General features: G+C 41.3%; 1 protein-coding gene across 3 annotated transcripts in view; it reads left to right on the top strand.

Moving 5' to 3' along the window:
* The window catches only part of NFIC (nuclear factor I C), a 176,393-nt gene that overhangs the window by 111,453 nt on the left and 40,651 nt on the right, over positions 1 to 24,289 (top strand). For all 3 annotated transcript variants that reach the window (XM_070943687.1, XM_070943701.1, XM_070943693.1), the window contains 2 exons: positions 21,580 to 21,654; positions 22,544 to 22,618. In XM_070943687.1, the coding sequence (XP_070799788.1) occupies positions 21,580 to 21,654; positions 22,544 to 22,618 (150 nt within the window). The remainder of the gene's footprint in view (positions 1 to 21,579; positions 21,655 to 22,543; positions 22,619 to 24,289) is intronic.

Below are 24,289 nucleotides of genomic sequence, written 5' to 3' on the forward strand. Positions count from 1 at the left end.
TGTTGAGGCCTAGAACTCTTTAGCATGGAGATTTGATTTGGGGGCACCAAATTGTGCCATTTTCCCTTCCACAAGGCACCTCCCTGCTTAAATTCCTGTCCCAGTTTTGTGGAGGAAGCATTAAAATAATAAATAAAAGAGACTTTCTCCTTTGTGCCATTTGCATCTTGAAATGGTGTTCTCTCAAATTCTGCTACCAGAGTATCCAACGTTATTGGGGACCATCTGTTGTCATTAGTGTTGTGCCAAAAATTATGTTGTACTTTCTTGAGATGTTTTCTTCTCCTACAAGAGGGGGTTCTGTTTTTCTTTACAGCTAAACCTTGACTTATTATCATAATTGAGCCCAACATTTCCGTTGTTAAGCAAGACAGTTGTTAAGTGAGTTATTGTAATTTGAAACGGCCACTAAACGAATGATTGTAAGTCGAGGACTACCTGTATTTCTGAAAAGACTGGGAAATTGTGCTCATGTTTGGATTGGGGTGTTTCTGACTTGGTTTTATTGTTGCAAATGGTCGAAAATACAACCACAAGAGCGGTGTTTCTCAACCATAGCAAAGTTAAGATATGTGGACTTCAACTCCCAGAATTCCCGAGCCAGAATATTTTAAAGTTGCCAATATTGAGAAACGCTGCACCAGAGATAACGATTGTTTTGGAGATGTAGCTTTCTATCTTTTAGAAGCATCTGTGGTCACCAACATTTTCCAGTCTCGAAAAGTCCCATAGGAGGAATGGTACAATAAATGATAGAACATTTGAAATTAAAAAAAACCTGGTCACACCTTGCGACTAAATAAAGACAAAAACTAAATATTCCATCCATGGGACTTTTACCAATCCTCTTTGAAAGAAAGTTTGAAAAAGCTCGATCTGTGAGAACTGAGCATTTTAAAGAATGCGAGGTTTATTTATTGCATAGCACCAGCCACCTTAAGGTTGTGAATAAAATTAGCTTATTCTTTCCCAACAGACAAGGGCAAACTGATTGTTAAATAAATAGAATCTTATGGGGGGGGGAAAGACATATTGTGGAGGCAAGCCTCATGCAATTCATTTATTTTAGTAAGTCAGCTTTATTACAAATATAAAGATAGGTTATTTTTATTTGTAGTTTTGTAATCTGTTTCCTCAGTGTAAGAACTACACTCATGACCATAAATAAGCCCACAATTTAGGTCATAATTTGTGATGCTCATAAAGCGTGTCACCATTTTACAATCCTTTTTGCTATGGTCATTGAGTGAACGCAATGGATGTAAAGCAAATGCTGTAGTTAGTTGTTAAGCAAACCTATTGTTCACAATGAGGCATTTTTTTTGCTGGAAAATGGAAGTAAATGCCAGCTTTTGGCAAAACATCATAAATTGCGGTCAATGACTGCGGGACACTGCAAATGGCAGTAAAGAGCCAGTTTGGTCTAGTGGTTAAGGCATTAGGATAGAAAACAGGAGATCATGAGTTCAAATCTTGCCTTAGCCACGAAAGGCGGCTGGGTGACATTGGGCCAGTCACTTTCTCTCAGTCCAGCCCACCTCACAGGGTTGTTGATGTGAGGAAAATAGAAGAAGAAAGGTGTGTTAGTTCGCTCCCCCCCTCCCCCCACTCCTTGGGTTGTTCTAAAAATAATAAAGATGTGGGTACAAATAAAATAAAAATAAAATAAATGCAGAGCAGTTGCTGAGTATCCAAAATACAGTCACATGACCACTTGGGGTGGGCTGGATGTCAGACCCAGGCTATAAATCCCGTTTTGGGATCTGTTGTAACTTCAAATGGTCGCTAAGTGACTGGTCATAAGTCAAGGACTACCTCCATAGTACAGTACATGTAGTCCTTGACTTACAACAGTTCATTTAGGGACCGTTCAAAGTTACAACAGCACTGAGGAAAAGTGACATGACCGTTTTTCACAGCTATGTAGCATCCCCATGATCATGTGATCAAAATTCAGATGCTTGGCAACTGGTTCATACTTACGACTGTTGCTATATCCCAAGGTCACATGATTACCATTTGCAACCTTTCGACAAGCAGAGTCATTGTGGAATCCAGATTCACTTAACAATTGGGTTGCTAACTTATCAACTGCAGTGATTCACTTAACAGCTATGGCAAGAAAGGTCGTAAAATGGGGCAAAACTCACTCAACAAATGTCTCGCTTAACAACAGAAATGTTGGGCTCAATTGTGGTCGTAAGTCAAGGACTACCTGTACTTCATTTCTCAAGCCTCCTTTAAATAGAGAATTTGAGGTGGTCATTAGAAAGGTAGGGAGGTCATTAGACATCATGAAAAATACAAACGATGCAGATAACATTGCCGTGGTGGCGCAGTGGTTAGAGTGCAGTACTGCAGGCTACTTCTGCTGACTGCCGGCTGCCTGCAATTTGGCAGTTCAAATCTCACCAGGTTCAAGGTTGACTCAGCCTTTCATCCTTCCGAGGTTGGTAAATGAGGACCAATATGCTGACTCTGTAAACCGCTTAGAGAGGGCTGTGAAGCGGTATATAAGTCTAAGGGCTGTTGCTATTGGCAGCCCCATTTCTTGTGACTCGCAAAGGCCAAAGGTGTAATCCCTGGCATCAAAAATACAAGCCTGCTTCTGCAATATGTTCACTCCTCCATATGCTGCAGCAGCCATATCTACATGTGCATAGGAGAGAGGACGCTGTCTCTGTAAGAGAAGAGTCCCTTTGCATGTCATTGCTCCGAACCCCAGCGCCATCTGTTAAAAGAATCCAGCTGATGGGAAGATTTCTGGGATTTACATCAAAGCAATCCTGGGTAGATTACTTGCTTTAATAGGATCATAAACTATTTTTCCTCTTATAACTGGCATTCATTCCCAGGGCCAAAGTCAAGAGATCAGAGGACCTTAAAAACCGCCTCTCTCTCTCTCTCTCTGGGCCTCTCCCAGATGCTGTGTTGGTAACCGCTAGCCAGTTTGTTGTAATTGCATGGGCAAAAAGCCAAACAATGAAAATTTGTCTCCGGTAGGGGAATCCTCTTCTTCCCCCAGTGGCAAAACCCCGGTTTCTTTGTCTTTGCAAAAAGCCACGATGACAACCTGGCAGCTTTGTTTCCTTGCTTTCCAAGCTTAAGAGCTTGTCATTTTGGACTCTGATCCGTGAGTCAGATGTTAATAACCAAGCAGGTTGCTCAGAACGTATGCAGTGTTTCGCTTTCGAAGGAGAGCTTAGAGGTCTGTCATCAGAAACATTTTTTTTTTTAATAAGAAAATCATCACACAACAGCGAGACATAAGTACCGGTTACCTAACAAGTTTGAAAAGAACTTAATTGCACCTCCTATTCATACAATTTAAATCTTGCTATATACATTCAAATAGGAAACTAATGCTTGTCTGTTATCCCGTTGCTCTAAATAGTAGTCATTCATCAGCATCAAAGTATTGGAAGGAAGAAACAAGCTTTGTTCTTAGTCAGATGTCAGATAGAATCTGACTTGCACACTGCTGTAACTTTACAGGTTAAAGGAAACCAGAGGCTTAACAAAGTTAAATTTAAGAATCTGAGACTGCAGATTTTCTTCCCGCTATAGCTATAGCCCATAGACAATTATGGGATTGAGTATTTGGAATCCAACAATTCAAGGGACATACTTCTGCAGACAGAGTGTAATGCAGTGCAATGGTTACAGCTGTCTGGAGAATTCTGGGAGTTGAAGTCCACATGTCTTAAAGTTGCCAAGTCTGAAAAATGCTGAGTTACAGGATCAGACTTAATTCTAAGTTTAAAGACCCAACAGATAAACTTTCACCAATAGTGTTGCGTGTTTGAGCTTTCTGCCTTTTTCTTTCCATAACCTACCTGGCAGTGCTGTTGTAAAGTTAAAATTGGAGGAACGGCTTGGAAGAAATTTGGCACGTAAATCTAATGAAGAAATATTTCTTTGGCTGCCAACTTTAAGAGCCTGGTTTTCTTTTAATTCGCTTCCAGGCCCAGCAGGGTTTACCGAGCACTGGCATTCTAGATATCTTGCCAATCAGGAAACGGAGCAGCACAAAACTGTTTTTTCTCCATTCCAAGTGGGGCAATCAAATTTCAACAAGCCAGAGAAGAAAGAGGTGGAGATGGGCTTCAGAATGGCAGGGCAGGTCTGTGCTGGTTACGGAGCTGCAGTGTACAGCTCTTTCTGCTGCTAAGCGCCTGGTGTTGCCAATTGATGGATCAGGTCACAAGAAGCAGGCCTGGGCAAGCTACTATGCCCCACCCTCCTTTCCCCTACCTCCCACTATTCCTGTTCTTATTGAAGAAACAACCTATTGATTTTGCTGGCTGGGTCATTTATATCCATTATATTCCTTTGTCCATCCTTCCCCATAACATTTCAGGTGATTTATTTTAACCCTTTTCCTGCTGTTGGGCTGGGTATCTGCCAGGGGTACAGATGCCAGTTCCTTTAGAAAAAAATAATTTGGCTCTTTGTACCTTTCGCTGAAATCTTTAGCAGGAATCCGCGCGCGCGCGCACACACACAAAAGCCATTTTCTATTGAAGTACTTAGGATGTGAAATTCCTTGCCTTGGCAAGACCTGTTCCAATTTACTGGAAAAATGCAGTATTTGTCTCCTTTTTCCTGAAATTGAGAAAATCAGTGAGATGTTCCAGAAAGATTATATTTGGTCCATCTATGTAGTCCTGTTTCTCCCGAGATCAATTGGACTATTGTACTACTTTCATTAAGTGGAAGAAGTGAATTTAGGATTTGTTACTGCAGAGGAAAACAGGCAGTGAACTGCTTCATTAGTGAAATGGTTATAATCTATTGCTATTAAGATAAATAATAAGCCAACTCAGTTTGATAAAATCATGGTTCCTGCTTCTGAATCTCATTACTTTATCTGTGATTTTTTTTTAATTAAAGAGGCTTCACTAATCCACAGTTCATAATAATTTATAATCTGGTGTACTCCATATGCATGATAATTTTTTACATGTATAGTTTCTGATCTTTTATTTACCTAGTACTGTAGTAGGTTTTTTAAAATTATTCTTTATTTTTTTTATATGTATCTTGGAATTACTTTAATAGAACTACCAGATATTGTAAACAGATAATCAAGGAAGGAAGGGAGGGAGGGAGGGAGGGAGGGAGGGAGGGAGGGAAAGAAAGAAAGAAAGAAAGAAAGAAAGAAAGAAAGAAAGAAAGAAAGAAAGAAAGAAAGAAAGACTTCTGTTTAAAAAAGTGAAATTGTTAGATGACTGAATGTAAAAAACCTTTAACCAATTTTTTAAAAAAGAGCAATAGCTTTTTTAGAATTAAAATAATTAGGTATTTACAACAACTGCAGAGGGAAAGCATTGCAAAGCACATATTGTCCATCTGGAAGTAATTTTTTTTAAGATGACACCTATTGTGAAGTCCTATTATCTTTTTAAGAAAAACTTTTTTTCTTCAGAGTTATGGAAGTGGAGATTGCTTTTCTGTGTCAGGATAGAGCTTGGAGTGCAACACGGTTAAACTCAGTGGAATTTACCTCTAAATAATAATGTCGAGGTTTGTTGCACTAATGAGTTACTTAATCAGTGGATTTAAAATTAGATTCCTCAGCTATATATGGGAAATTGTCCCGAAGGAGTCTGTAGGTAGGTTCTTTTGGCTTGGTTTAAAAAAGAGTTCTCACTATGATTTGTCTGGGAGAGAGAGGAAAAAGAGATTATATTGGTAGTGGTAATAATAAAAATAATGATAATACATTCAAACAGACAAGCACCTACCACATAACACCTCCACACTTAACAATTGTGAATAAGAAATATAAAAAAAGTTTGGGTAGTAGATGTGGCAGCACCTGGAGACAACAGAAGAGACGAGAAAGAACTGGAGAAACTCACAAAATACAAAGATCTGCAAATAGAAATCGAATGACTGTGGCAAAAGAAAGCAAAGGTGGTAGCAATAGTCATAGGCACCTTGAGTGCAATCCCAAAACAACTGGAGTGCCACTTGAACACCATCGGCATTGACAAAACCACCATCAGTCAATTTCAAAAAGCAGCTTTACTCAGGACAGCTTACAACAATACCACTAAACACCATCAGACATCCACATCTTCCTGTCCCAGGTCCATGGGAAGGACTCAGTAGGCAGACAAAAATGCCAAATCCAGTCTGAACATCTGGCTGACTGCAAATAGATAATAAGCATGTCCAGAATATCTGTGTGGTTGCTAAGAGTCGACAATGATTTGATGGCACATAATCATAATCCACAACTAAAAAAGTGTGTACTTTTAAACAAAAGCCAAACTAAAAATTTATCCTAAAGGACTAATAAATTCGGGAGGTGCAATAGTGCCCTGATATGTCCATTGCTATTTCTCCCCAGAAGTCCCTCAGAACTATTTTGATGAGGGTGTGTTGTTTCAAGAGAATTTCTGGTGAGATGGGCTGCAATGACTGAGGGTCTGATGCTGCTGTATATGGATGGGTGGGAGATCTTGCAAACAGGTATGCCAAGATTTGGGCATTTTTTTTCACGGGTTTCGGAGAGCTTTTCAGACCTTTTTAATTTAAACTATTTCAAACCCCTTACAGAGGTTACAGCCCATTTTTCCTATTTCCTGCCTAAAAATGACTGCAGTCCCACTGCTGACTTGGCACAATTCTGATCAGAGGAGACTCCAGGGCTTGCAGGCTGCAGATTGCCCACCCCTCCAAAAAAGAAAAATGGCAGTTGCCAGGATGAACACCTGCTCTCTGTGCACTCGTCCACCTTTTCCTGCTGCCACTGAAGGTTGGCATATGGACTCCTTCAGCTTTATTCAAGCCAAATAGGGGTGGTGAGTTTTAGAAGGGAGAGAGCATCACGGCGACATTGAGGAAATTTAGCAAGAGGCGATTGTCCTAGTGTGGAAATAAAAGGTGGGGAAATTTGCTTATGTGCTTCTTTTTTAATTCTATGTATAATACTGCTTGTGTACAATTAATGTACAAATGACAGTAGGGAGTGATGTCCTGCCTCAAATCCTTTATAGAGATAGTCCTTGACTTACAACCATTTATTTAGTGATTGTTCTAAATTACAACGGCACTGAAAAAAGTGACTTATGACAGTTTTTCACATTTACAACCGTTATAACATTCTCATGGTCACATGATCAAAATTCAGGCCCTTGGCAGCTGATTCATATTTATGACAGTTGCATTGTCTCTGGGTCATGTGATCATCATTTGTAAGCTTCCCAGCCAGCTTCAAACAAGCAAAGTCAATAAGGGAAGGTAGATTTGCTTAATGATCACATGATTCAATTAACAACTGCAGCTTAACAATTGTTTAAAGAGAGCATCAGCACCATAAAACCAACCAGCCAAATATCTTTCAACTCCAGCACAATAAAATAATTATTTTGCCCCAGACAGCTCCATGGAAACCCCTGCCTTCCACATACATACAGGTTGTCCTTGATTTATGATCATAACTGGCCTTGCAATTTTCATTGCTAAGCAAAGTGATTCTTAAATGAGTCCTACTAGATTTTACAGTCTTTTTTGCCAAGGTTGTTAAGTGAATCACATAGTCCTTAAGTAAATTCAGCTTCTCTTATTGACTTTGCTTGCCGGAAGCCAGGTAAGAAAGCTGCAAACGGAGTTCATATGACTTTGAGATGCTGCACTGGTCATAAGTGCGAGGACCACTCGTAAGTCAATTTTTCAGTGCCATTGTAACTGTTCAGTTCCCAAACAACTGGTTGTAAGTAGAGGACTACATGTCCTTTAACCTTGGTATCTTTCAGATATGTGGATTTCAACTCCCGGAATTCCCCAACTGACCATGAAATCCACATATTTTACACTTAGCAAGGTCCAGAGTGATTTTCTTTTCTTTTCTTTTTTAAAAGGACATTTAGAGACTTTGGGTTATTAAGAGTGACCCTGTGGATAAGGATATCTTACAATAACCATAGTTTTTATTAGGAATGGTACAGAAGGAATATTTAACTTCTTGAATTTATTTATTTGCTGCATTAACTCCCACGTTTGCTCATTCAGCATAGACTTAGGGTCTTGCTTTGTTCTGTCCTTAAAATAACTTGCCCAATGTCACCTAGTGATTGCCATGATCAAAGGAGAACAAATTAAAACTCAACCTTTCCAGAAAATTTAAACTTAACTACTTTATGAAACTGTCTTGTATTAACAAATCGCGGTTTAAATTAGCACCTGATTTAAGGCATAGATGATAAACTTAGTAATGGACATCCTTTCTGAGAGTATGCACACAAAGAATCTGGCTGCTTAGCAGGGAGACTACTATCCCTGTAATATTGCAGACAGTGAAGGATTAAGAGGGTCTTAATGAATAAATTGAACATCTGTGTTGTCCAATGCTTCTTGCTGTATCAATCTAATGAGGACAGGATGATTATTTCAAACAGCAGGAACACCGTAGCAAGATGTTGGTGGTAGATAAGTTCCGTCTTCTTTGTAACTGGTGGAATATTTATAGAGACTCGCTACTTTTGGAATTGTATGTTTGTGAGATTATGATTATATATATACAGCGTGTGTATTTGTGAGTGTGTATGCTTCTCATTTGAGCAAGACAGCTGAAATTTGGCACCGGCATGGTTTAAAACAAGCTGCTTATTAGACAGACTCTAAAATGGAACATATATTCATGTGATTTTTCTTGAAGCGGGTGATATGAAATATGTTTTAGATTAAGAGTTCTTTTTGCTAGTTAGAAAAGTGGAATTTGCTGTATACAGCCCAGGAAACCTATTTAGATTAATTCTCATGTCAGAAACAAAAATGTGAATGTCAATCATTAGAAGCACTGATCCTGTGGATATAATGAAAATAATATTTTAATATATCTCGATCTATCTCTCACCTGTCCTTGGCTTTTATAATATATGATCAAGAAGGTTTATCAGGAATTTACCAGCCGCCTACACTTTTATTCCCCAGGATCTATCTGGCAATCATAATTTGCAAAGGTAGCATTAATCCCAGGCACTGTGCCGAAAATTATTTTTACAAGCCTTCTAGATAGTTTGTCTTGCTACTCCTGTGTAATTGATTGGGGTGGGGTGGGGGGAGGCAGAATGATTTTACTTTCTTCTATCTCCTTTTATTCCAATTTTGAATCTGAAGTTCAAACCAGAACCTTTTTAGTTCCTTTACCTTGTCTCCTTAATGTCCCTTTCTCACAATCATGTTCAGATTAATATTTTGTATATTTTTATTTTTTTATTTATTCATTTATTAGACTTGTATGCTGCCCTTCTTATGAATGAAAAACCAGTAAAACATTACACAATAAATAACAATAATAATAGCATGCAATGAACCGTAATAATTTATAATTAAAAGATGGGGAGGAAGAGAGCAAGATGCACATTGGGAGCGGTGGGGTGGGCGGGTCTTCTCTTAATCTAATAGCCACCCCCAGAGTAATACACTCCTGGTTGGGGTGCAGGAGGTAATAATAAAAATAATAATTTATTAAACTTATATGTCGCCCTTCTCTCAGTGACTCAGGACAACTCACAGCCATCAAACAAAGGAATTATAATGAAATCAATAGAACATAAAAGATGAAGATAAAATGTTTAGTAAATGCCACATGTTCTTCCGTGCAGCTGCTCTGTATAGCATGGCATGGAAGTGATATAGAGGAATGAATGGTAGATGCATACATTTGTGTGTGTGTGTGCATTACTCTTTCACGCTACCCTGCAACACGTGCTAATAATACATGTCAGCATGGAGGGTTCATGCCTAATGCACGTGATCTTACTGGCCTCTTACTCATTTGTGGACATCAGAAATAGATAAATGTGTGATCCTGTCAACTCTTTTACCCAAAGGAGATTTTCAGACCTCTAATCAAAGCTTGTACCCTGATCCTTAAATTGAAAATCTTCAATTCCTGGTTTACTGTATACTCTTTTGCATCAATCCCAAAACTAGACTGTGTGTTACAGCTGATTTCCATTGTGAACAATTTTCTGAAAATCGAGTTGGTGAAAAAGTTGGTTTGGGAGGGGTGGGGTAAGCAAAACTTTTGCAAATAGCAGTAAGAGAAAGGAGAGGAAATCACTTTGTGAGCCTGAGCAAAAATGCGCCTGTTGTGTGCACTGAAGTACAACAGGGAAATTTTCCTAGCCTTTTCCTCTCTCTTGTCTTAATCCATTCTTGCAGGCTTTTCAGTTTCTCTTTGAGCTCAAGACAACTCACTCCCATTTCACAGACACTTCTGGGAGGTGTGCTTTCCTTCTTTGCCAAAGATAGTGGCTCCGTGCTAAATTTAAAAATAAAGAAGGATAAAGGAGGGAAGATTCGCCACCCCTGCCCTGGCACCGTTTCCTCTCTTTGGCTGCTATGCCGCTTTTCTGCAGGACAGCTGGAGAAATTCACGGCACTTTTTCAAAAAGATGGCTGCCAAGAGGGGAAGGAGGGAAAATAAACTTTTTGAAGCAAGAGAAGCGGCACATATAATTGTGCTTTTCTGCCTTCAAAATGGCCGCCGGGGAATGGAAGTGTGCGTGGAGAGGGGAAATTGGAGAAAAGGAGCAGGCGGGGAAGGTTGGGGGGCCTGGAGAGAATTTATTTAAAAAACAAAACAAAACCAGCTTGCAAGAGCCAAAATTCCACTTAAGTAAACAGCCTGTGAACTGCATGTTCTTTTCTTTTCTGGTGCATTCTGTTGCAAACTTTGCGTTTTTCTTCCTGTCTCGTTTTCTTTTTTTTCTTTTTTTTTTCTTCTCCTGTTTCTGTTTAAAAACAATTATTGATTTCCAACTTGCCGTGGACACGAAAAGATTGGATTGCAAAATGTGTGTGTGGAAGGGGCCCCAGAAAAACAGAGAATATTATGCATTTATTGCTTTAGAAATGCTTTCGGTTATTTCAAGTGGATGCCTTATTTATTTGTTTGCTTATTTATGTCAGGACCAGTGGAAAGCCAAGTTTTTTTTTGGGGGGGGGAAGTTTCCTCAAGTTGTGGGGAAAATTATATGGGGGGGTAGAGGATGGGTTCCCCCGCCCCCCAGCCTTGCTATAACAAGCACATAATTTTTTTTAACTCTGTGCACATGTATTGGTGGGAGCAATACATATCTGAAGAAACATTTTCAGAGAGTTTTTGTTTTTCCTGCAAGCCTCAAGGCTCCATTTGACTGCTTCCCACCCTGAGAATCTTAACTCGGCACAAAATGGCCGCATTGGGGAAAGACTGGCATGTGGGGGGCACACAAAATGGCCGCGCCTGCTTAGTGACATGAACTGGGGAGGTGCTGCCTGAAATTCTTCTCTAAGATCATCCTCATTTGGTGGGTTTTAATGATCATCCCCCCTCCCTCCCCCAAATGAAATGGAGGACGAATTCCTTCGGCACGGAGCTCTCTTCTTTTGCGTGATGGGGCAGTCTGACCGAAAGCCAGCTCCTAGCTTAGCGAAAGTTTCTTTGCAGCACGGCAAAAAAAGTGTGCTTCCAAATTCCTCTTTTGGAACCATGTGCGAGAGGGGGAATGTGGAAATGCCGCCAGGCTGATTGGCAAGGCTGCCGCTTCTTGTTTTGACTGGGGTGACTCTCGGTTTGGAAGATCGGGCAGAGGCAGCCGAGTGAAATGCCAACGGCCGAGCTGGCAGCAGGGAGAGAGAGCAATGGCCGTGCAAGGGACAGGAGGTGTGTGTGTGTGTGTGTGTGTGTGTGTGTGTGTGTGTGTGTGTGTGATAGAGAAAGATGGCAGGGGAAAAGTATTTGGCATGCAGATACCTGGCTTGGGCCCAGTTTCTGCAGCCAAGTATCGGCTCGGATAAAGGAAAATATGGGCCAGACTTTAAAGGACGGGTGAGAACAGCCGCCATTGCTAAGCTAGGCCTTTTTGGCTGGCTGAGGAACATGGGACTCCTTCGCCTCAACAACATTTCTGAACCACCTGTTTTATTTTTTTTACTTAAAAAAATAATAATAATAAATGCACCAAAGGATTTTGCAGGGAGAAGCTGACAGGAGGCATATTTGGCAAGTCAAGGATTGGATTTTGTGTTTTCATACACAATGGTATGTGTATCAGTGGATAGGCGAGGAACTAATTCCTGCAAATAATATACGGTAAAATGACTTTTCAGTTGCTGAGGCAATGCAATTTTTTTTTTTAAGTTAGGTCCAGCCAACACAAAATTGCTGTCTACTAATCTACTTTCCCCCTTCTTGATCTTCCTTCCTTCCTTTAAATTTCGAGACCTACCTGTTTGCTAATAACTGCAAGCAGCTTGCAATTAAAGCAAAAGAACGACACAGTAGTACAAATAAACATGGTCATTTTGGCCTTTCAAGTAGAAAGAATTTTTTTGTGTATCACATTTCTTATTGCATTAAACTTTTAAACTACGCCATCTAGCCATCTTAAAAAAAGGGCAAGCTAAACGAATAAAATCTGAAAATGAAAGTGCCTTCCTAGACCTTGAAAAATGGAGAGCCTTGACAAATCATTTGCAGCAAAATGATCTGAACTACTTAAATCAGAATTTAGCACAGAAAAGAAAAATATGAATGTTGTTTTGGTCTCAAAGTCAATGGAGAAGAGTTGCAATCCAAGAGAAAAGGTGAAGAACTCACTGGCCTTGACTGTTGAAAACTGAGAGTCACCCTGGTTCCCTGCCATTTTTACATGGACAACGTTGAGAAACTATAATCCTCTAAAACAAACATTACCCTCCAAAATTCTCTTTAAAAACAGCATTATATTTGCCCATCTGGCATTTTCTAGAAGTGCTGGATTACAATATCCATCACCCCCAAGAGGTAGCAAATGATACTGTAGATGTGTGCATTTTTCTATCTGTCTTCCAGGCTTAGCCATCTTTTTTTTTTTAAAAAAAAATAGCAGTTTAATTCTTTTTATTCCTAGACCTAAGCAGACCCCATTAACTTTCTAAGATGCATTTATACCCCCATCCACCCCTATCATATCAAATTCTGCATCAGGAATGCCAAGAGATTAGGTTGATTGATACCAGAGTCCTAAGCCCATGATTTGTGATGGAAATATGAAGCACAGAATCTCCTCCTCTGCACATATTGTCTCCTGCCCATGACTTATCCATGACAGGTTGTCTGGCAAAGTAGTGCCCCTCCCTTTCAATATTAATGCATCACTCTTGCCCAAGTAAAATTGTAAAATTTGAGGGACTGTCTCATCCTACTGGGGTTGGCTCGTCCCACCCGTGTTGGCAAAGGAATAATGCTGCAGTCCCGTCAGCCTAAGCTGGCGGGGTCCAGGAGAAGGGCCTTCTTTGCCATCACACTTGCCCCCTGGAACATTTTGCCCCCCAGAATTCGGTTGGTCCCAACCCTCCCAACCTTCAGTAAGAGCCTAAAGACGTGGCTGTGCCAGTTGGCTTAGGGCTCCAATGGGCAAGCATTACAGTGGCGGTCAGAGGTGGTATTGAGCAGGTTCTGACCAGTTCTAGAGAACCGGTAGCGGGAATTTTGAGTAGTTCGGAGAACCGGTAAATACCACCTCTGACTGGCCCCGCCCCCATCTATTATCTGCCTCCCAAGTCCCAGCTGATCAGGAGGAAATGGGTATTTTGCAGTAACCTTCTCCTGGAATGGGGAGGGAATGGAGATTTTACAGTATCCTTCCCCTGCCACGCCCAGCAAGCCATGCCACGCCCATCAAGCCACGCCCACAGAACCGGTAGTAAAAAATTTTGAATCCCACCACTGGTGGAGGTGGTTTACAACAGATCCCACGTGTGTGTGTGTCCGTCCCCCCACCCCAAATCCTGCTGCTGCTTTCCCAATTTTTTAATTGGACCACAGTGTTTGGCTTTTGGATTAACATATCTGTGTTTTTAGTTTATATAGTTTTTATATTTTATGATTGCAAAATGACCCAGAGTTACCTTGAGATAAGGTAGGCAGCTAAACAAACAAACAAATAAATAAAATTATCTGCTGAAGAATGTAATGGGTGTGTGAGTATCATGGTACTGGTCAACATTTTTATTAACTACAGAGCTGTTGAGATCCTATCACGTCATTGCTAACTGTAGTAACATGCCCCACCCCAACCGCATGGGTGGGAAGAGTTCAGAAACGGGTGGCAGTGGGTTCTGCTCGGCACCTGCAGCTGTGCAAGAAAACTAAATGCCCTTGGTTGGCCGGCTGGCAGCTAGTTTGGATGGGAATTCCAGGACTATTGCTAACAGCAAAGGAATGCTTCTTTACTTTTTTATTTTACTTTTATTTGATTTGTATACCGTCCTACTCCCGAAGGACTCAGAGCAGTGAACAGCCAACAATAAAATACATACGTACAAAATTTAAAAAACAGAAATAAAATCGAATTAAATGGTTTGGCCCAGACAGATTAAAACCCCAATCAATTTAAAACAAATTTGAACTTTGAGGATTAAAAATTTTAAAAATATTAAAATATTAAAATTGTTTAAAAAGAGGGAGAAAGTTAGGCCAGGCACGCCTGGTGAAATAAAAAGGTCTTTAGAGCGCGGCAGAAGGTGCGCAGATCCGGGATCCTCCGTATCTCCGGGGGGAGCTCGTTCCAGATAGTAGGTGCCCCCACAGAGAAGGCTCTCCCCCTGGGGGCCGCCAGTCGACATTGTTTGGCCGACGGCACCCGGAGGAGCCCCTCTCTATGAGAGCGTACTGGCCGGTGGGAAGCTATTGATGGTAGTAGGCGGTCCCGCTTCATTCGTTATTCATGCAAATAGGGAAATTGGGGTGTAAGGGACCTCCATTCATTCTGCTTCCTCTGTGCTGAACATAATTTAGGAAACTGGGAGGCTCCTTGTATAGTTTAGTATTCCAAATGCTCACATCACAATGGGAAGCATTTTCCAAATCATGATATAGGTAGTTATCGACTTACGACCATAATTGAGCCCAAAATTTCTGCTGTTAAGTGAGTTTTGCCCCTTTTTATGATCTTTCTTGCCGCAGATGTTAAATGAATCACTGCAGGTATTCAGTTACTAACACGGCTGTTAAGTGACTCTGGGTTTGCCATTGGCTTTCCTTGTCAGAAGGTTGCAAAAGGTGATTGCATGACCCCAGGACACTGCAACCGTCACAAATATGAATCAGTTGCCAAGCATCTGTATTTCGATCATGTGACCATGGGGATGCTACAGTGGTTGTAAGTGTGAAAAATGGTCATACGTCACTTTTTTCAGTGCTGTTGTAACTTTAAACGGGTCACTAAACGAATTCTTTTCAGTAGATGACTATCTGTATATTGCTACAATACAGTTTTTCAGTAATTTCTCCTGCCCTAATTTTTGGATCAAGGGATTGTTTATCCTTCTTCGTTTTACTTATTTTATCCAAGCTTATTGTTTACGATCTTGATTTTAGCATCTCTTGCTTGATTGGTTGTTTAGTGCTTCTTTTAAGATCTCGCTTTTATATCACTACTGTATAATGTTTATAGATTTCCATAGTAAGGGATTTAAGTGGGTTTTCAATCATGGTTGGCTTTTTTTCCAGAGCCTTATGGACAACACTGTTGTTGTTTTCTGGCCAGGAAAAGCACTATGACGTTATTGTGGATGGGGCAGAGCAGAAAACAATTAAAAAGTAAACAATTGGACAAGGAGTCCCCCCGCTAAACTACATTAAAAGGCTTTATTTGTCTTTATAAATTGAGAAAAAAGAAGGGCTACTGAATTTCTGTGGTGCAATGAAGAGAAGAACTCTTAAAAAGCTACAATGAGGCTCATCAATGGTATAAGTCAGATAGTCCTCATTTAGCAACTGCCTTGTATAGCAACCTTCGCAGTTACTGTATTATGGTGATGGAAAAATAACTTTTTGACCAGTCCTTGCATTTACAATGTTTGCAGATCGGCAAAGCCAAGGAAAACTGAAGTAAAATCATAAGCACATCATGGTTTCACTTAACGACTGCTTCACATAATGCACGTTGCTGGTCCCAATTGTTGTTACTAAACAAGGAATACTTTATTTATTTATTTATTTATTCAATTTATATACCGCCCTTCTCCTAGTGGACTCAGGGCGGTGCACAGCCAAAACTAAAATACATAACAATACAAAATTTAAAATTAATTAAAAGAATTATATACTTTGGCCCGAATTAAAACAGTGCAAATTAAAACCCATTAACAAATTAAAACTAAACAATTAATAACCATTAAAAACTAAAAAACTAAAAAAGGGGGGCGGGGTTCACGCCAGCCCTGCTTGCTGGAAAAGAAGAGTTTTCAGGGCTCGGCGAAAGACCCGAAGATCCGATATCCTTCTTATCTCCGGGGGCAGATCGTTCCAGAGGGCGGGGGCTGCCACAGAGAAGGCCCTCCCCCTGGGGGTCGCCAGCCGACATTGCCTGGCCGACGGCACCCTGAGGAGTCCCTCTCTGTGGGAGCGTACTGGACGGTGGGAGGCTATCGGCGGCAGAAGGCGGTCCCGCAAGTACCCAGGTCCTATGCCATGGAGCGCTTTAAAGGTGGTAACCAACACCTTGAAGCGCACCCGGAAGACCACTGGAAGCCAATGCAGCTCACGCAGGAGAGGTGTCACATGGGAGCGACCCCTCGCTCCCATAATCCCCCGCGCGGCCGCATTCTGCACCAGTTGGAGCCTCCGGGTACTCCTCAAGGGGAGCCCCATGTAGAGAGCATTACAGTAGTAATTTCCAATTCACCAACTATATTTTTATCCACACTCTTCATGTAACATATTGGTATGATTCTGTGGTCATTGTGCACAGTTATCTCTTACTGGGTGGGGTACCTTTTCCTCCCCTCCGCCCCACCTTCACAACTGAATAATGATATTCCTGCTGGTGCTCCATTTGGCAAATATGCAAGTCTATACAGGTAGTCCTCAACTTACAACACAGTTCATTGAGTGACCGCTCAAAGTTAAAAAGGCACTGAAAAAAAGTAACTTATGACTGTTTTTCACAATTACGACCATTGCAGCATCCCCATGGTCACATGATCAAAATTTGGACACTGGGCAATTGGTTCATATTTATGTTGATTGCAGTATCCTGGGGTCATATGATCACCTTTTGCAACCTTCTGACAAGCAAAGATGTTGGGTAAGCCGAATCCATTTAACCGTGTTACTAACTTAACAACTTCAGTGATTCACTTAACAACTGTGGCAAGTAAGTCATAAAATGGAACAAAGCTCACTCAACAACTGCTTAGCAACAGAAATTTGGGGCTCAATTGTGGTCATAAGTCGAGGACCACCTGTGCAGGCAGAATGACTTTGCTGTTATTATACTGTATGCAGATCATAAGAGTAGTAATAAAACAAGTACCGGAGTCTTAGGAAAATTGGCTGCGTCAGGTGAACTGGAGCAGCTCATGCATCTCTCTCACTTTACACACACACACACACACACACACACACACACACACACACACACACACTCTTTGGGGAGGGGGGGGAGAGATAATAAAAAGACACTTTAAAATGTTCCTGGCTGCATCAAGGATATTCAGGGACGTGTGGATTCTAGCCAAGGGTTGCTGCATAAGAAAGTGAGGGATGTCTCTGTGTGTGAGTGTGTGTGTCCGTGCTATGGGGAGAAAGTAAAAAGAGACTCAATTGAAAGGAGGAGGTGGTGGGTTGGCTAATCCAGGATGCTAGTAGGAACCTATAGTGCTGACCTCAGCGTCTGCACCAACTGCCCAAAGAGCTTGATTATTTTTAGATAAGATGAAAAGCAGTGAGAGAGAGAACGAGGAGTTCTGGGATGCAGCCCATGTGAGGCGTGAGTTGTATTTCTGATGAGGGAAGGGAAAGCAGGAGGTGGGAAGGGTGGAAGAGAGGAGGGTGGCCTTCGCTCCTGCTGTCTGCACAAGCCCCTCTGGCTCTTTCCTCAAGTCGAGAGGTTCAGCCCTTGCCTTTGATTCAAAACTGGTCACGTTCAAAGGAACTTCCAGAGTGATCTAATCGCCTCCCCTAGTCTTAAGCCTGCCAATTTCTGGATGGTTTTGAAAAAGGGTCATAGAAGTACCTTTTGATGGTACGACCCCGGGCATCAGCATTTCTTCCCTCTGTTTAAAATAAGTTCTTAAAAACAGAGAGCAAAAAGGGCACCTGACTGTGTGCAAAGTGCATTTCCTTTGAGAAGGGAACTAGCTGGACGTGGTTAAGAGCAGGATCTCTGCAAGAATGATGCAATGCGAATGCTGCTAGATTAGGAGGAGAAATTATGCTTTTCATTCAGAAGACTGCATGCAGATTTTTTTTTAATTTCATCAAGCATGTATTTTATGACAGATACAGGTGTAAACATAATTATAAAATACATGAAATGGATACGAATAAAAGGAAACATTAGGACAGGGACAGTAGGCACGCTGGTGCGTTTAAACCACCCAAACTTGGTGACTTTAAGATGTGTGGACTTCAACTCCCAGAATTCCCCAGCCAGCATGTTACTCAGTTGCTACCATCTGAGTAATCGGCAAGTTTCAAACTTACAAGAAGCTCTTTTGTTCTTTACTACAGGCTTCTGAGACTGTAGTTTCTTGCTGCAAAACAGTGGCTCAGATAGCAGACTACAAGTAGTCCTTGACTTACAACCATTCGTTTAGTGACCGTTCAAAGTTACAACAGCATTGAAAAAAGAGATTTATGACCGTTTTTCACACTTACAACCGTGACGGCATCCCGTTGGTCACATGATTAAAATTCGTCCATTTGGTAATTGGCATGCATTTATGACAGTTGCCCTGTTCTGGGATCATAAGATCACCATTTGCAACCTTACCAGCCGGCTTCTGACAAGCAAAGTCAAGGGAGAAGCCAGATTCGCTTAACAACTGCATGATTTACTTAACAACTGGAGTGATTCCTTTAACAACTGTGGCAAAAAAGCTCATAAAATAGGATGAAACTCAGTTAACAACTGCCTTGCTTGACAATGGAAATTTCGGGGTCAGTTGTGATCGTAAGTCGAGGACTACCTGTATGGGCATTTTTACACATCCACACTCATCACTCTGTGAACCCTGCATTTATTCTCTCAACAGCTTCCAATCGTACTCAACACAGCCCTAATAACAAGGGCTCTCCCTTTAGCCACACGTAGAAGTGTGCTAAAAAAATGGCCCTCGTCTCTCATCATTTTTTCAACGTCCATCAGGTTTTGGAGAGGGGGCCTTGGGGGAGGGGAAGAGGCAGAAACCACTCCAAAATCGCTGGCGTGCAGTTATGAGAACTTTATGGCATTTTGAAAGCATTGCCATGTGGAGTAGGAAAAAGAGCCACGGAACTAGGGAGGCGATTCCAAGTGGGAGTTTCCACCAACTCTATGGAATTTGGGAGTATCAAAATTCAAAATGAAAGTCCTGCAATTTGAGATTTCAGGCTGCGATGCCCCTACAAAAATCAACTCTGCTGAAAGGTGACACTAGGAACAGCGGGAGATGGCACCGGCGCTCCAGGAATCGCCCCAAAGTGGCCCGTGGAATAATCCATGATTTGAGCATTCAGAAAAAAAGTATCTCTGAGCGCGATCAGAAGAGCCCACACAAATTCCTTTACACAAAAATTATTTTCTGGTGTCTCTCTCCCTCCCTCTTTGCAAGCTCCAGTTCTTGCATTCCTTTTCAGCAACTTGATTTCTCCGGGAAAGGATTCTTGAATATTGCTGGTCTTGAAAGGAGAGTCAGAAATTTTGTTGCTGCCCCGTACCAAATTACTTTGAGACCCAACAGAATCTATCTCTATCCAACCTTGCAGGGGGAAGAGCAAATACAGCCAAAGACCGTCCCATGTGATCCCCATCTCTAAGGGGGAAGAATTGCATCAATGGGCAATGTTTATTTCATCATGCTCAAATAGACAGCACGGGGTTAGGATCCTTAGTGGCATCACATGCCTGGCTTTAGTGGCGCCAACAGAGTTCTGAGGTCAGGTGTTGCCTGCGTGGCTGAGAGCCGAGGAAGGGAAGGGAGGCCGAGGAGGGAGACGCCTCATCTGCATTGGAGGCTCGTTAATCACCCACCCGGGCTGCAAAGTGAGTGCTGTCAAGGGAGGGCTGATTATGGGGAGGAGGGCAGCCATTACTGCAAAAATTACATTACTCCAAGCACCCATTAGTGTTTGGCGGTTGCTGTAGCAACCTAGTAGGGCCTGGACTTGTGGTCGGCCTCTGTTCATCATTACCTTGATGAAGGAAGACTGAGGGTCTTAGCAAAGGTTGCTACCAAGAGGTGCGCTTAGTAGCCTGAGATGACCCAGCCACTGACCGTCCTTTGCCATCACCCAAGAGGGGCTCACCCAGAGAAGAGGGACTTGACCCCAAAGCACTAGAGGACAGGACAAGAAGTGATGGGTGGAAGCTTGTCAAAGAGAGATCCCACGTAGAATAGAATAACAGCATTGGAAGAGACCTTGGAGGTCTTCTAGTCCAACCCTCTGCCTAGGCAGGAAACACTACACCACTTCAGACAAATGGTTATCCAACATCTTCTTAAAAATTTCCAGTGTTGGAGCATTCACAACTTCTGCAGGCAAGTTGTTCCACTGATTAATTGTTCTAACTGTCAGGAAATTTCTCCTTAGTTCTAAGTTGCTTCTCTCCTTGATTAGTTTCCACCCATTGCTTCTTGTCCTGCCCTCAGGGGCTTTGGAGAATAGCTTGACTCCCTCTTCTTTGTGGCAGCCCCTGAGATATTGGAACACTGCTATCATGTCTCCCCTAGTCCTTCTTTTCATACCCAGTTCCTGCAACCGTTCTTCATATGTTTTAGCCTCCAGTCCCCTAATCATCTTTGTTGCTCTTCTCTGCACTCTTTCTAGAGTCTCCACATCTTTTTTATATTGTGGCGACCAAAACTGAATGCAATATTCCAAGTGTGGCCTTACCAAGGCATTATAAAGTGGTATTAAGACTTCACGTGATCTTGATTCTATCCCTCTGTTTATGCAGCCTAGGACTGTGTTGGCTTTTTTGGCAGCTGCTGCACACTGCTGGCTCATATCTAAATGGTTGTCCACTAGGAAGTAAGGAGAAATTTTCTGACAGTGAGAACAATTAATGTAATAGCTTGCCTCCTGGAGTTATGGGTATTCCATCATTAGAGATTTTCAAAATGGACTAGTCAACCACTTGACCGGGATGGTATAAGGGTGCAGGGGGTTGGGCTAGAAGACCTCCAAGGTCTCTTCCAGCCCTATGATTCTATGTTCTGTGTTTTAAGTCAATGTGTCTAATATTAAAATCCCACAAGTTATATGAGAATGACCAGGCAGGAGACCCGACCCCCTCCCCAACTTTACACAAATCTTTTTCCCTTACAGCAAAAATATCATATTAAAACTAACTCTTGAATGCATGTTCTTGCCTCCCAAAATGAGTGGCTGTCGGGAAAAAGCCACTTCACTTTGTCTAAAGAAATTCTGACATTGTGTTTTGGTCAGCCAGCCTTGGATGCTGCTCTAAACTTCTTGGTTATGGAAAGCAACTTTTGAAAGGAAAAAAAACAACAACACCAAAACCAAAAAGAAGACAAGCGTATGTGTGTAGATCCCGGTTGTGTAGAGCTGTAAAATGTAATGCGCAATTCTTTTCTTTTCAGATTCAGATCAAAGCAGCAGTCCCAGGACGGGAATCGGTTCTGACCAGGAGGATAGTAAACCCATAATCACGCTGGGTGAGCAACACCAAAAAAAGGACAGAGGAAAGGTGTGGGTGAATGTATGAAGCTGTCGGTCTGTGGTTCGCTGGACCTCCAGTACAAATCCTGAAAGAATTAGGTGGGATGGTTCTCTGGAACCGACTGATGGAAGGATGGATTCTCTCAAGGGTTAAGCCAATCAGGAAATGAATTAGTAACGGAGAAGCACCTCAAGGCAAGCTTAGAAATAGGATTGGTTTGGAGTCCTGTTCTGTCTCTTCCCACCTTCTCAATTTAGTAAAAAAAAAAACCAAAAAACTGATTTATTTCAAACCAAATCAGATTCCACCACAGCCTTGAGGATAACATGGAATGAACATCTTCAACCAGCTTCGGTCAGCAAATCTCTAAATCTATGTTTCTCAACTTTGGTCAACTTTTAAGAGGAAGAGACAAATGAGAAAACCTATCAATAAAGCCAATCATGTCATTGTTAAATACAGACATCTAATGAGTTTCAGAAGGGGACTGACAGCCAGCTTGTAAAAAAACCACTTCAGTTTGGTACTTTTTATATAAAGGCCTTCTTCAACCTCATGCTGTTAAAATTATTATTCCGTCATCCACAACTGACATAGCCAATGGCTGTTATAAAATATTAAATTATTTTACGGTCAAACTTCTTTGGCTGGCTGCTTTCACAGACTCTTGTTCTTTCTGGTCTAAAAAAATTGATAAATGGGAGAAAAGAGTTTAAAAAGTATCCAGTCTGGAATATTTAGGATTAAATGCTAATTACCTGATTTACAGTATAAGAAGTTTCTTTCTGTAAGTCAAAACCTGACACTGAAAACGTTGAACAATTCAGAAAAAAAACCCTGATTATTGTAGCAGTTTCTGAATGAGTCCAAAATCTCTTTTGCAGATGCAGCAGATTTTCAAGAGAATTTTGTTACGTCAGGTGTGTTCAGTGTCACAGAACTTATCCAAGTTTCCCGGAGTGAGTAGCTTGTATCCTTATTAGTTTTTTTTTCCTATTTAATTCTCACTTCTGTCAGTTATGCTATATTGTTTGAAATGCAGGCATGAGTAAGATTTGCTAATTTTTCCACACTGTTTATATAATCCATTCTTTTTCCTTATTTTCATTTCCCCATTATAATACTGTAAAAATTACAGTATTTTTACTTTTAATATCTATCTCCCAGCTACTGGGAAAAGTCATCTGTTGGTTCTGATGATGCTCAAGATGGCTATACTGTTGAAATTTTGTCTATCGTCTGTTGGGTTCTGCATGAGAGGAAACAAGCTGAATCTGAACCCAGGCAAGATGGAGTTACTTTCAGGCACACGAAACCAGGAGCCAGATAGAGTTCAAAAGCATTGCGAATTTATTCCATGCAATCTATAGACAAGAATCTGATGTCTATGGAGATTCTCAATCATCCAGGTTCATGGTTGTCCCAAAAGTGCCTTTTTCCAAAAGGCAACTGGACTTTCTTGTTTTTTTTTCTTTGAAAACGTTTCGTTTCTCATCTAAGAAGCTTCTTCAGTTCTAACTGTTACGTACGTACATACATACATACATACATACGTGTGTGTGTGTGTGTATCAGGGCAGTGGTGAAATCCAATTTTTTTTTACTACTGGTTCTGTGGGCGTGGCAGGGGAAGGATACTGCAAAATCTCCATTCCCACCCCACTCTGGGGCCAGCCAGAGGTGATATTTGCTGGTTCTCCAAACTATTCAAAATTTCCGCTACCAGTTTTCCGAACTACTCAAAATTTCTGCTACCGGTTCTCCAGAACCTGTCAGAACCTGCTGGGTTTCACCCCTGTATCAAGGGTTGGTTGTACTTACTTTTACTACCAGTTTGCAATGGGAGCGCACGCACAGAAGCTTCTGCACATGCGCAGATCATCTATTATGACGCCCGGGCGGGTGGGCGGAGCCTTCCGCCACTTTTACTACCTGTTCACAAGAACCGGACAGAACCGGGAGCAACCCACCACTGATATATATGTGTATATTGGCCTATTTTTATAGTGCATATTTATAGATACTGTATAGTTATTTCATTATACCACGTCACTTCACTCCATAATCCAGTGTTTCTATTGGCCACTTTAAGATGGGTGGATTTCAACTCCCAGAATTCCCCACATCCACTTGACCGTCTAATTCAGTGTTTCTCAACCTCAACCACTTTAAGATGTTTGGATTTCAACCAGAATTTCCCAGCCCAGTTGTATTGGCTGAGGAATTCTGGGAGTTGAAGCCCACACATCTTACAGTTGCCATAGTTTCTCCCTCTTTTAAACAATTTTAATATTTTAACGTTTTTAATATCTTGAATACTTAAAGTCTAAATTGGTTTTAAATTGATTGGGGTTTTAATCTGTCTGGGCCAAACTATTTAATTCGATTTTATTTCTGCTTTTTAAATTTTGTATGTATGTATTTTATTGTTGGCTGTTCACCGCCCTGAGTCCTTCGGGAGTAGGGCGGTATACAAATCAAATAAAAGTAAAGTAAAAGTAAAAAGTTGAGAAACAATGCCATCTTCTCTGACAGAGCACCACTGATGAAAGCAGAGAAGTCCATCCCGCATCATTGTTTTATGAATCATTCATTATCCCTTCCTACTATTGATGGTTCTTCTCCCTCTGT

The sequence above is a fragment of the Pituophis catenifer genome, unplaced genomic scaffold, assembly GCF_029215685.1.
Source record: "Pituophis catenifer annectens isolate HBS135680 unplaced genomic scaffold, rPitCat1.0.hap2 SCAF_1, whole genome shotgun sequence".
Taxonomy (NCBI): domain Eukaryota; kingdom Metazoa; phylum Chordata; class Lepidosauria; order Squamata; family Colubridae; genus Pituophis; species Pituophis catenifer.